Source organism: Crassostrea angulata, chromosome 7 (assembly GCF_025612915.1).
Source record: "Crassostrea angulata isolate pt1a10 chromosome 7, ASM2561291v2, whole genome shotgun sequence".
NCBI lineage: Eukaryota > Metazoa > Mollusca > Bivalvia > Ostreida > Ostreidae > Magallana > Magallana angulata.
In genome coordinates this window covers 43,181,354-43,196,579 of record NC_069117.1, presented here as the reverse complement: position 1 = coordinate 43,196,579, position 15,226 = coordinate 43,181,354, and the positions used below count along the sequence as shown (strand labels likewise).

At 33.9% G+C, this 15,226-nt stretch overlaps 1 protein-coding gene across 1 annotated transcript in view; it reads left to right on the top strand.

Annotated features, from left to right (window-relative positions):
* The window catches only part of LOC128191350 (uncharacterized), a 60,783-nt gene that overhangs the window by 5,485 nt on the left and 40,072 nt on the right, over positions 1-15,226 (top strand). The window contains exons 4-5 of the mRNA XM_052863420.1: positions 50-349; positions 486-770. Of these exons, the coding sequence (XP_052719380.1) occupies positions 50-349; positions 486-770 (585 nt within the window). The remainder of the gene's footprint in view (positions 1-49; positions 350-485; positions 771-15,226) is intronic.

Sequence of the window (15,226 nt, the reverse complement as noted above, 5' to 3'; positions counted from 1 at the left end):
GGCCCATGGGCTCCTTGCTTTCTTAACAATTCCACTTATTATTTAACAGGCGTCCCTGGTGTTAGAATATTCGTGGATTCACCAGTTTGTTTTGGATCTGAAACAATTATAAAGTCTGAAGTTTCATCAATACCGACAGCTGATAAATTTGAATGGCAGAAAAGCAAAGATGGAAATGATTTCTATTGCATCGGAAAACAAGAATATTTTGGAAATACTGACAACTTTACATGCCCTTTTCTTATAATACCAAAAGCGACTTTTGCCGACAAACTATATTATCGTCTTCTGGTTTGGAATAGAATTGGAAAAAGTTTCAGTAACACGAATTTTCTAAACGTCACAGGAAGTATGACTTGATTCTTTAGATTATCAAATAATTTTAACTACACCCATTTCCTTCAGATTCTCATTTCTAAATATTCAGAATTTCATTTGTGGATGCAAAAGATAACCTTTATAAAAGTTATTATTTATTTATGTAGGTCCTCCAAATATCACGACAAGTCTGGAAACAAACATCAAAAACAGATCAGTAAAATTGATTGGCAACGTGTTTATCTATGATGATTCACCTGGAATTTTAGACACCTTTTGGACAAGAAATGACAAAAAGATCAAATCTGAAGAAAGTGGCGGGAAACTATTTGAAGTGTACATTGACAGCCCAACACTTACTATCAAGAATGTAAGCTCTGATGATGCGGGTGAATACCAACTTACCGCAACCAACGCTGTTGGATCAAGTACCAGTGATGTCATCGTTCTAGGTATTTTAGATATTCTTATTGTAAAATATCATCTACCTTTAAATGTCAAACGTCTTGTGGTACATACGACTCAATGTAAATCAAATGAAACAAACTAACATATACTTTCATATTAATATCATATTTAAAAATAAATGGACACACTCCTTTAAAAATGATGACGCTGAGGAAAATTAGAAGAGGGTTAAACAGTTTTTGTTTCACTACAACAAAATAATTTGACTGCCGTCACGAGAAAAGGGCCCTTAAGGTCAAAATTTCACAAACTTACTTTTTTGTCAATTCCGATTAGTCAACTCTTTCTGAATACAAATATACAAAGATATTCAAGATCTTGTTTGTTTTAAGCATTTTATGACAATTTTAGTAAGACATGTTAACACGACTTTGACGTAGCTGGTCAAAAACGTCACGACGTCACGAACGTCAAATTTTGTTTTGCATTATTTTATTTCTTTTATCCTTCCTTTCACATCGTCTTCAGTTGTTTGAAGTAGAATTAATTAATAATTTTCTACAATTCTAGATTTCTTACAATTTTAACAAAAGAGAGCAAAACATTCTGCAGCTAATCTAAATACACTTCCGTTAAATTCACATGCAGCCCCCCCCCCCCACCCGAAAAAAGATAAATAGATAGATAAAGGATATTTAAAGAAAACAAATATCAACTTCCCCCAACCTTTAAATGCATCAAAGTTATTTAAGCTGCAGAGAGGCCAATTAGCAAACATGTAGCAAACAAAGGTAAAGATTGTCAAATCCGATGCCTATGTTTCCACAATTTTGGGGCATTGTCAAATTACATACACGAGTTTCTTTTCAAAAAGAGAAACATTTATTCTTTTTTATCAACCTTTTGCACGGAAATTTTATCGCATATTTACTAATACATGTATTATTTTTTAAGTATCTTTATAGTTCTGAAACAAGTTTTAAATCAATAGCTGTTTTTGAAACTCGGAAGTTATATGGTGTTCAATTATTTTCTCGTTTTCTCTTTTCTTTTATACGTTATCAATACTTTATTCTTATGAAATTACCGGTGAAAAAAATCGGCTTTGACTGTCTCACTGAAAAGTTCCAACTACAATTTACATCCACTAAGTATTATTCCCTCTATTTCTTACAAAAATTGATTGTAATTCGCAGTTGTATAGAAACTGACGGGACTGACTTCTACTCTATCCAGTTCTAACCATGCAGTTTATCGATTGGTCGAAATCATCAGCAACCTAAGAAAAATCACGGATTGCACGAACTAATCATGATACACAACTCAAATTCCCGTATAAGACGCTTTGGCTACAGCTTTCATCTAACGTACATGTGTACATTAACAATAATTCAGTGTCTTTTACTAACTTATTACGATCAATTCAATTCATTAATTTATTAAAAGAAAGATGTTAATATAAACAATAAAATGCTTTCTTCTGTGATACATGCGGGCTATAAAGTTAGGCACAATACAGAACGCGGGTTTCGTTAATTTTTTCGGTATTATCGCTACCTTTTGTGTATGTTTATTGTTTAAACATACCTATACTCTGTCCCGAGTTTTTGCTTCCATCACTTTTTTCTTGATATTTCGATAATCATAAATACCTTTGTGCTCAAACTACTTCATCCAATAATGTCCAGATTATCTTATTTTATAATAGCGATGCGGCAAAACCTTTAACTTTATGTAGTTCAAAATTCATGAAGATCAATACTAATAAACATTTTTAAAAACATTTCATATAATTATATGAAAACATTGCGATTTAAACCTGAGGTAAAACATTGTATAATAGAGGTATATCAGAGTGATTTGTATATGAACGATTCAACTGCGTTTCTCAAATTCTTTTGTTTGTCAATAGTGACCACTATCGGTGGCTAATGCTTTGTCAAGATAAATTAGAAGAGATAAAACAGGATATAATTTGTTGAAAAAAAAAGAGAATATATATGTTTCTTCATTAGGTGCAGGTTTGTGTTAATTTGTGAATTATTGCAAGGCTTGTCTTGTGGTTTTAAAAAAAATTGTATGCAGCTTACATCGTTACGATTCTCTACATACTATTGATGGTTAATTGAATTTCAACTTTATGACCGTTAGAATGCTATAGCATGTCTACGTTCAATACTTTATCGAAAGAAGTTTTTTTCGCAAGTTGTTGAAGCAAACAGTTAGCGCAGTTTTGCAGGTATAGAGTTCAAATACTTGTATGGGCAGAGTTGAAGCTATAAATAACTGTAGCTACAATAACAATAGTGCATATATGAGGGCTGTGCGATATGTAACGTGTAGTAGCACAGAGCGATAACGCTTTGCACAATTTAATACATAATGATACTCCTAAATATATCTAATTAAAATGTTTAAACGGTATAAACACGAGCCTTTGGCTTCACATAGTTTTAAACTTATATTTCAATAGAGCCAGCCGTTGACCAATTTTGTAAAATTGGTTAGGAAACGGGTTGGGAATATTGAAAAATTGGAGCTTATATATATAGGTTTGCACAAAACTCGTTCATTCGGTAACAAATATTTTTACTGAATTTGGGAAGTTTATTGGTCTGATAAGGTATTGTCCACGGATTTTTCTCCGTTTTCCCGATTGTGATATTTTCCCCAAATTACGACATTTTCCCGATAATGACATTTTTACCGATATGACATTGGGTGCACTGCGGGTGTGACCGGTCAGCAGGGAATGCTTACTCCTCCTAGACACCTGATCCTAACTCTATCTATATTGAGGTCCGTGTTGCTCTGATCTGCTTTAAATTTGTATTTTGTTTTATGAATTTTTGAGATGGTTGACGGTTGGTTATTGTCAGTTTTTTTCATCTGAGCTAAAGAATTTTTTTTTTTAACTGGCACAAGGTTCATTGAAGATGCAGCAAAATCTGGCCAGCCATTGACTGTAACAGGTAACAGGTAGATGGCAGATACACCTAGCCAGGTAAAGAAATCGCGAGTGCATTTATTTTTTAAGCGTTTTTTGAAAGTACGAAATATTTGTGCCAGATGTATATTGATATATTGACAGATGACCAAAAACAGAAACGAGTACTAGTACAAACCGCTAATCAATTGATAAGTATAGCAACAACATTTAATTAAAGACAATATTGTTGCTGGTCCCTATTTCGAACCAGTAAGAAAAATGGAAACAAGACATAGCTAAGTAAACACAGTAGAAGGCCTGTGCATGTAGTTGCCAAAAAACCATAAGCACAAAGACGGTACTTTATTGTATATTCTTCTCATGTTATGGTAAAGCCGTAAAACTTCGGCGCCGAAGGTCAGTATTATCGGGATGTTATACTAAAAAAAAGCTCCATAAATATTACATGTATCATGGGCGACGCCCTGTGTCGGAATATAGGCATATTTGTTTACTTCATGATAATGCTTCATTACAAACAAGTGAGCTTTTGATGCTAATTTTGAAGTCGGATCCGGAAAAGGTTACTGTCTTGCCACGCCCACCATACTATCCAAATCTAGGCTCATTACCCTCTAGGAAAGCCTACCATATAGTATACAGATAATTTGATTGCGTACATGTACCAACCAAGTTCATTTTCCAGTGAACTTTTTAACATTGCTGTTTATTAGTTATATTTTCTTTTGAGAAGGGCCATTCTTTTAGAATAAATAAACATACTAGCCGGTGTTTAGCTCACCTGAGCCAAAGGCTCAAGTGAGCTTTTCTGATCACAATTTGTCCGTTGTCTGTCGTTGTCGTCGTCGTCGTAAACTTTTCACATTTTCATCTTCTTCTCAAGAACCACTGGGCAGATTTCAACCAAATTTGGCACAAAGCACCACTAGGTGAAGGGAATTCAAGTTTGTTCAAATGAAGGGCCACGCCCTCTTTAAAGGGGAGATAATTGAGAATTATTGAAAATGTGTTGGTATTTTTCAAAAATCTTCTTCTCAAAAAATATTCGGCCTGAAAAGCTTAAACTTGTATGGAGGCATCCTCAGGTAGTATAGATTCAATTTGTTTAAATCATGGTCCACGGGGGTAAGGAGGGGCCACAAGAGGGGGATCAAGTTTTACATAGGAATATAAAAAGAAAGTCTTTAAAAATCTTTTCAAAAACTATCAGGCCAGAAAAGCTCAAATTTAAGTGGAAGCATCCTCAGGTAGTGTAGATTCAAGTTTGTTAAAATCATGGTCCCCGGGGGTAGGGCTCAAATTTGAGTGGAAGCATCCTCAGATAGTGTAGATTCAAGTTTGTTCAAATCATAGTCCCTGGGGGTAGGGTGGGGTCACAATGGGGGGTCAAGTTTTACATAGGAATATATGGAGAAAATTATTAAAAATCTTCTTTTCAAAAACTATTAGGCCAGAAAAGCTCAAATTTGAGTGGAAGCACCCTCAGATAGTGTAGATTCAAGTTTGTTCAAATCATGGTCCCCGGGGGTAGGGCTCAAATTTGAGTGCAAGCATCCTCAGATAGTGTAGATTCAAGTTTGTTCAAATCATGGTCCCCAGGGGTAGGGTGGGGTCACAATTGGGGGATCAAGTTTTACATAAAAATATATAGAGAAAATCTATAAAAAAAAATTCTTTAAAAAACTATTTGGCCAAGATAGCTCAAATCGGCGTGTAAATATCCTCAGCTGATAATGTAGATTCAAGTTTGTTCAAATCATGGTCCCTGGGGTAGGGTGGGGCCACAATGGGGGATAATTTTTTATATATAGAGAAAATCTTTTAAAATCTTCTTCTCAAAACTAATAGGCCAGGAAAGCCCAAATTTGACTGGAAGCATCCCCAGATCGTATAGATTCAAGTTTGTTTAAATAATAGTCCAGGGGTAGCTATAGGGTGAGGCCACAATGGGGAATGAATTTTTACATAGGAATATATTGAGAAAATCGTTAAAATCCTCTTTTTAAAGACTTTTGGCCAGAAAAGCTTTAACTTGTGTAGAGGCATCCTCGGGTAGTGTAAATTCAAGTTTGTAAAATCACAGTCCCTAGTGGTTGGGCGGGGCCGTGATGGCGGTTTGAATTTTTACATAGGAATATATAGAGAAAATCTTTAAAAATATTCTGGGAAAGTTTTCAGACCAAAACTTAGTACTTAGTGTGGAAGCACAGGTTATGCAGATTTAAGTTTGATAAAACCATGATTCCCTTGAGAATAGTGGGGCCACAAAAGGGGGGGGGGTATATAGGAATAGAGAAAAATCTTCTTACAGGTACAACAACAAAAGGAGCTTGGTATTTACCCCCCCCCAAAAAAAGAGGTGGATAAAAGTTGGCAGATTTTCTATTTTTTTTTTTAGCAAGATCTACTGTACTTAGTTGTTAAGATATTTTGATACTGTAATGATAATTTGATCAGAATTAAGGCAATTGTTGCTCAGGTAAGCAATGTGGCCCCTGGGCCTCTTGTTTAATAATGCTCCGTCAAACGATAAGTACTTGCAGTAATCATTGTGACCTCATTAAAAATTATTACAGAAATGAACGTTTACACTTTGTAAGCAAGAAATGGCTATATACAACCAAAACAATCTTCGCTAGCAGTTGATGTTCAGAATTTGGGAGTTTTTTCTCCGCCGATCTTCCCTTATTGGGTTATAATTCAAAACCGACTGTACATTTTAGAGCTCGTTTCAAAATACCACCGATTTCCCACTTGTTGACAGTCTTGATTTCGTCAGCAGCTCGCTAAATCCAGCATCAAAGACATGCCGCCAAAACTCCCACGCAGTATGACCGCATGAGAGTTGGCTGGGTCACTTTGCAGGCATCAAAGAAATGGCGCTATCTTAACGATTATGAATAAGGACGGTTTAGTTTTCATTCATATAGATTTATATAATGCATGCATGCATATATACATGCGTTTACTGACAAATGTTGCTTGTATTTTGATTTCTTGAACACTATAGGTCACAGATTTTTTTTTACATGTTTGAATTGTATCGAAGCATTCACTTTCTTACTTTCTATCTCTCTTCTCTCATTCAAGTCACGAGCGGTACATTCTTAACTCCACCTACTACAGTCTGATTGGACATGGGTCAGTAAACTTTTTTTAATCAGTAAAGATGCTACAGCAAACCTTACCAAGTACGTAGTTCACTAACCTGTATGGGGTTCAGGGGTTAACCCAGAGATGTCGATACTTAAAAGTGCATTTGAATAAGCTCAATCGGCTGCAAATATAATTAACGAAATAATTTTCAGCATGGTACAAAAAGAACAAAAAGAACAAAAAAATTTGTGAAAATCTGGCTCCACCGTCACCAAAATCTTAAAACCACTCAACTCATTCCCCAACTCAATTTTTTTTTCTAATCATAAAGAGATTAATACTCAGACTTGAGGCGGAGTATTATATTGATTTCAGTAAAGGTGGTGATGGCGGGGCCTGATGAGGCCCCATCTTGCTTAGCCAGCTCTCTCTCTCTCTCCATATATTTGAATCTTCCAAATAAAAGAATAATTTCAAATATTAGTTAATAGATAAAAGAATAAGTTGTTTTTCGATCTGCAGAACACTATTGTTAATGAAGTTGCACGTTTCAACCGTATGCTCTCTCTCTCTCTCTCTCTCTCTCTCTCTCTCTCTCTCTCTCTCTCTGAGTGTCTGTGTTTTTAAGCTACATTTTTATAAGGTCATTTCTGAGATGCGTATTAATAATACTTAATATTAGATTAAATAAGCAAAACAATTGTTTTTCGACCTGCAGTGTCTCTAGTGCAATTGCATTGTTTCTACTGCATGGGTTGTTGTGGCGGCGGCATGCTTTTGATGCCGGCGAAGTTACCGGCTGACTGAGTCTAGCTAGCGACTGACGTAAACATTGGCTGTCACCAAGTGGGAAAATCGATGGTATTTTGAAACGAGCTTTATGTCCGCTTATTTACATAATGTCGGTTGGTTCATTACGAAGTTTCTGAACAAGATGTTTTCTTGCGTTGTGGTTTTTAAGTTTTTTGCCTGTAAAGTTAGCTTTTGTAGCCATCTCTCTCATAAAAGAAGCAAGCTTTTCTCTCCAATTTTTGTTTTAAAAACAATAAATCGCTAAGAGGGTCATGGAAAGGGATGGTTCTTTTTTATAGGTGGAAGAGGTCAAAATCTTACGAAAAGCCGAGAGGTCTTTTGGCTCCATATAGTTTGTAACGATCAATCAGATCTCTTGCACTCCCAGTCGAAAACATGTTGGGTTTGATTTGGCAAATGTCCACCATATTTTCCCGTGTTCTTGTTTTTGTTTGTCTTTCGATTTATTCGAGAATTCTGTGTCATCAACTTATTTTTTCAATGTGATGCTCCCCTCTTAAATTGCAATGTTCTGTAACTCCTCTTATACCAAAATGAATGCTATTTTTCAACCAGACAGTGGAAAAAAGTGCTTCAGGAGTTTCATTGCAAAGGATTTTCTTTTCGTACAGTATGTCAAGTTAATTTCTTCGTTTGTTATAGTGTTCGCTTTGCTTGACCTATTGCATGGCGGTTTATAGTTATAAAGCGAAAACTGCCCCAAATTATGTTAAATCTTATGACATAGGTAGAAATTAAATTCATTTTTGACATCTCATAAGATAAACCTGTACGTACATACATACCAAAAAAAGAGATTTTTTAAAATTTCATATACGGTTTTGTCTGATGGATTTTTGTCAGTAAGACTTTAATTTCTGAATAAAAAAAGAAGGCTTCTCTTGTTGTAGTTGGACATTTTCGCGTTATGAAATATTTAGTTTTGTTAGAAACTTTTGCGCGAGTAATACATATATAAAGTTTCTCTTAAAAAAAGATGTGATTTGTTATAATTATCTGCTCATAATAAAAGGAAATGTTTCCTTTTACAAATGACTTAAGGACTACGTTTACTCATATTGAAAATAATTCCACTGATGATAATGAAAAAACCATCTATAGTGTAGTTTAGACCTTTAATTGTAGTATAAATATTCACTTTCAAAACGTAGGTCAATAACCTATTTTTTTGAGTTAATGGCCATTGAATATTTTTTGAAAATTGAAGAAAAAAGATATTACACTATGATTGAGATTTTCTTAAATGGGAAAAAATACAAATATAATTAAACTCTTTTAAAAAATGAAATATAATTTAGAACGGCAGTGGCACTAAATAGATACAAAACACTGAGGTTTTAGCAACAATATTTAAAAATATTCCAGTCCAAATTTTTTTCTGTCAGTTATCAGACCCCTACCCATGTTTGATTTGATTTAACAAAAAAATAGAATAATGATAACACTTAAATCTTTATAGTATTAAACTTTTATTGACCTTATTCTGCTGGCATAAACTTTATGTAAGGTTAATGATAAAACATTTAAGATATTGTGTCTTTTATCGTTTTTAAGCATTTTTCATTATTTTTGCATTGCGCGAAATACAATTATCTTAATAAATAAATGAGATAAAACAGACAGAAAATATGCAAAATTATAATCATTATCAAATAAAATCTAAACATTTATTATAATAGTACTGATGAAAATGATTCAGTGGAAAATTTTTTTAAAAATTTAGTCCGAATTTCCTCTGTTTTACTATAAGTCCATTATTACATGTAGTTTGAACCTAATTTCATATTAAAGTAAAAAAAATCGAATGTTATGTCGATAATTATTCATATTAAAAGTACGTTTCGTGTTTAGAACAAATTTTACTAACTAAGAACTTTATTACAAACCAAATTTGACAACTCAATCCAGTAAACAAACATCCTTAAACTTGTAAAAACAAACATTCAAAAGTACAAAATTATGACCTAAATGAAGGATATAATGTATGTATAACAAACGTCCCTTAGTGACAAAGGCAACGTACACTATAAATGACTGTGCGTGCACTTTGTAAATGGTGTGACAACTAGATCGATCAAAATTTTTGATCGAAAAAGGAAAGTTTTGATTGATTATATAATTGAAAAAATTAACACAGAAAATCATTCACTTAAAACGTCAAGTCATGTCATAATAACGTCATCTTTATGTAACGTAGAGACCTCCAATTAATCTACATAACTGAGATTTGGCCTGAGATTCTTACGAATACTAACATTTTTATACCCGAACTTTCTAAAGAAAGTTCGGGTATATTGTTGTTACCCTGTTCCGTCCGTCCGTCCGTCTGTCACGTTTTATTTTCTCAAACTGCTCTTACATCTTATAAACCAGCAAACTGAACTCTTGGAGTTTGATTTGGGGTATCATGTTGTTTTGTAAAAAGGTTTCAAAAATTCTCTGTTAGTCCTGGGGGTCAGATAATTGGTAAAAAATGACGTTTTTTCACAAAAAACCTTCTTCCTCGAACTCCTCCTACATTTTCAACAGTAGACAAATCATCTCTTTGAATATGTTTTAGGGTATCCTACAGATGCGCAATAAGGTTTCGGAATTTTCAATTTTTTTTTATTAAGGGGATCAGTTGGCAACAAAAAATGACGTTTTTTTTGCAAAATAAGTATGGTTCCCAGAACTCCTCTTATAACTTTTGGAGTATCTCTTGGGATATAATTGAGGCTGTCCTATAGATGTGCAGTAAGGTTTTAAAATTTAAATTTCATCCAGGGAATCAAATAGTAGCAGAAAATTGACGTTTATCACTAAAAAAAACATAGATCCTAGAACTCCTCTTATGATTTAATGGATAGACACATTTTATCTTGTGATATGATAGGGACTGTCCTATAGATGTGCAGTAAGGTTTTAAAAATTTAAATTTCATCCAGGGAGTCAAATAGTAGCAGAAAATTGACGTTTATCACCAAAAAAACCCATAGATCCTAGAACTCCTCTTATGATTTAATGGATAGACACATCATATCTTGGGATATGATAGGGACTGTCCTATAGATGTGCAGTCAGGTTTTAAAATTTAAATTTCATCCAGGGAGTCAAATAGTAGCAGAAAATTGACGTTTATCACTAAAAAAAACCCATAGATCCAAGAGCTCCTCTTATGATTTAATGGTTAGACACATCATATTTTGGGATATGATAGGGACTGTTCTACAGATGTGCATAACGGTTTTAAAAAATTAAATTTAACCCTGAGGCCCATTACCTACATACCTTTTGATGCCCTTTAATTAAGGATCAAGAATATATATGGTTAAGGGATGGGGATCTCAACCGTTTTCGAGATATTCGTGCACTTCCTGTTCGAGGGGGGGTCACGACCACCCCCAGGGCCCATGACCTACATACTGTTTGATGCCTCTTGACACAAGGAACAAGAATATATATAGTTTAAGGGTGGGGATCTCAACCGTTTTGAAGATATTAAGGGACTTGCTGTTCGAGGGGGTCAGGACCACCCACAGGGCCCATGACCTACATAATATTTGATGCTCCTTGACATCAGAACCATGAATATATATGATTTAGGGGTCATGATTATAACAGTTTCTGAGATATATGGTAATTTCAAATTCCTGGGGGGTGGGGATGACCCCAGGGGTCAGATCAAATAAACCCTATATATTGCCAGTAACAGTCAATATATGATTATGAAAACCCTATATTATTATCTTTGTCCATTTTCAAGTTACCATTTACAATAGAGTCTACTATTCTTCCTAAAAGGTTCAGTGTTAGACCCCACACCGTTTTGATCTCCCCCCCCCACCCTGAAAAGTGGTTGTCTAACCCAAAATGAGAAAAATCAAACCAGGATGCACAACTAGATATGCAGGCCTATCATATCCTAGAGTTTTGTTCAATTCTGTTCAGCCATCTCTGAGAAACAAGTTAAAAGCGGGAAAGAAGAAGACGAAGAATAATAATACATGTATTAAGAACCGTACAAAAACAATAAGTCTTCAAATTTCATTCGGGAAACTTAGTAATAAAGATTAAATAGAGATAGGATCATCAAACATCAATAATCTAAAGATAATTGACAATTTCTGAGTCTAAGGGGGTCAGGATAATCCTGACCCCTTCGGGTCATGACTTACATGCCATAATGATCTGATGCTCCATGACCTAAGGAGGAATAATATCTTTGGATTAAGGTGGGGATCTCAATGGTTTTTATGATATTTGATAATTTCAGGAAGGGCACTTGGGATCATGACCTACATACCATCTGAAATGCCTTGAACAAAGAGACAATGATATAATATGTACATGATATATGATTTAATTTAAGAACCCAGATATAGATCAATCATCTATGGTTTGTAATACTTCCTCTGTATATATACATATATTAGTTTGTGTTTTGTTCTATACTATTCATGTTCATGACTTTAGTATGGCTTATAGTTTTATTTTAAATCACAATAAAAAATTGTCAAATATATCGGGATGACTTGGAACCCCCACCCCTAAACAAACTCAAATATAAACTGTTCTCCCACCCCCCCCCCCTTGATTGTCGAATGATCTATTAAAATCAAAATATACTTTGGGTGTCTAAAAACTTTTATAAACTGGTAAAAAATGTTATTCCTAAAAAAAAATACATTACACCTTGCATACTTGACAAATGATCTATTGAGATATAATCATATTTCTAACTTGGGATCAATAACTAATATTCATTGAAAAGTTAAAATTTATAACAATAAACGATTTAAGTTATAAATGTTTATACTCCACATCCACCCCCCCCCCCCCCATCTAACCTGGTTCTAAAGATTCAGTCTTCTTAATACATTCTCATATGTGTACAGTAGCAAATTTTAAATTATTTCTTGATTGCTTTTTCTCTCCTGATGCACATTAACATTTTGGAAATTGCTTAATTCATTTTTTAAGATTTATAAACAAAATGTTATATGCATGTGTATTCGCCTATTTTGGGCAATTGTAAAGTCTCCGAAACAAAGCAGTGTCATCATTAGGCTAGGAATTACCTACATGGATCAAACACTACATAGGAATAAGATAAAATACTTTATTATTTCTAGTTCTAGAATGTCAGAGTGTCTCCAAGGGGGCATAACCTATATATATACAGTTTGATGAGTAATGACACAAAGAGCAAGAATAAATTATATGGTTTAGGGATGAGGATCTCAGAAGTTAACAAAATATACAGTGTATCATCATTTCCTATTTCATAAAGGGGGGGGGGGCGGTTAAAGATAACACCTGGGGGTCATTAATGTACTTTACACCATATTTTCCTGGGGTCAGATCGAACAGTCCCATAAGGTCATGACCTACATTGTATTTACATTAAGAAAGAAATACTCCTTCCTTCCTATTATAACTCATAAATATGATAAGTGTCTACACTTACTTACATGTTATACACAAATTTAATACGAAATTGTTTATACAGGGTCACTATGGGGTCAACTAAATAGTGTAAGTCTGACAAATAAAAAAATAACTTTTGCAATTAAAATGACAGAAACTTTACAAATGCGATAGGATAGGTAACAATTATAAGCTTATTTAAATATTAAAAGATGATGATACAGTATGCTGTCATAGGGAGATCATATTTAGAAAGTGAAAGTAAAACTTATGTGTGCTGGCATCTCATTATATTATGCTACTGCTACTAAATGTACATGTATTATACTTACCTATATTGGTCAACATCATAATGATAATCCAATTAAAGCACAAGAATGAATTCCTTTAGCTGATCTTAACTAATCCTTTTCTGCATATGGAAAACACATACCGGTATATGAAACCATCTAATCGAAGAGCTTGGTAAAACTAGTACCCGCTAATGAGACCTGCAGACCTGTGTTGTGTACGTAGCTTCAGACAAAGATCAGTAGCTCTTTTCACAAAAAAACTTACGATTGATTTTTATCGTAAGTGAAAACTTAAGTTTTTATTCATTTTCACAAAAAATCTTATGAGATTCTTACGTGTAAAATTTGTCGTAACTTTTCGATAGCACATACCCTCTCGTAAGTATTTCAAAACTGTAAATAATAATCGTATTATGTAAAATATACAAGAAAAACAGCTAAATTTAATGTTTTAAGGCGCATTATACCATTATTTCGCATTATATAGCACAGTTATTGTTGAAAAAATACACAAATAAATTCTCCAAAAATTTTTACGGCAAATTTTTCGCGTAAGATTTTCCTACGTCACACTAAACACACATTGTGATTGTGACGTCATATTTTGATTTCTACTACACCACACTGATTTCACTCGATGTAAGTGGTATATAATTTCAGTTTTGCATCTTTTTTATGAGAATGTTGGTTAATTTATATGTTTCTCCTGTTTTATAAGAATTATTAAATGAATTCAAATCGTTGCTAGGGAAAGGATAACTCGTAAGTAAATTCTTAAGTGAAACCTGTTACGAATGCGTTCGTGAAAAGCACTTAAGATTTCTCGTAAGATATTCTTAAGTTGAAATCTTACGCAAAACCTTAAGATTTTTTGTGAAAAGGGCTACAGTTATTTGTAACATGCATGTATTTTTATGACCTATTCTTCAAAACCCCTTGCACTATTTTATTAGGTAAATTACAGCTTTAAGGTGGTGCAGGACACCTGCATATTGTGATGTATACTTCCTTAATTGAGATAAACAATAAAGTATAGATATTAATTAAATATTTACCCCCAAAATAATGTTACCTAACATTGAAGCGCAATGGGTTAGAGCGTTTACATGTCTGTAAGAGCATTGGGGTTCAAGGTGAATTACTGGTAATTTTACTATTGATGTTAATTAATTTTCATGGGGGGGGGGGGGGGTCTCGACCCCTCACTCCAACCCCTTCTCTAAATCTGTGCACACGATGATGTACATGTAGTAGGCACACAGAAGCAAATCTAAAACCGGCAACCGCCACGGGGATGGGGCATAATTTAATTTTTAATTTTGTTTGTAATAATTATATAGACCATTATACTTTCTATGACATGATATACTAAGATTATTGATTAACTGAAAAGTCACTGCAAACAGTTCAACCCCAAATTGCACATAGAGTACTGCTCATGTGTATTCTCATATGGGAAGGGATCTCATCCTTCAGTTATGAAAATTATAATTTTTAAATGTGTTACAGAAGCTTGCATGTGGCCTTCATTTTTAATTAAACTGGTAAAAAACAGAGTTATTTAGGGGCAAACATTTCGTGCGGGTATTACTGTCTAATGGCAGCATCTAGTTTGTTCTTACACCCATCTAAAATTGTTGAGGAGCCAACGCTGTAGATCTTTAATGAAGCGTTCATTCTGTTTGAATAAGGAAATCTATTTGAATTCTCAATGCAGACATCTGCTCTTTTACAATGCTTAACAAAATATGTCTCCTCCTCTAGATATTGCGTCAGAGTTTAAGGACTTTGGCCCCTAAATATCTTAAATAATAAATGGGTGTGAAAATGAGTTTTTCGAACAAATATTATTACTATCAACAACTTACATAATACATTACAAAATCTTTATCTTTTTCAAGTTATTTGTAACTGACTTAACGAGTCTACTGGCCCTTAA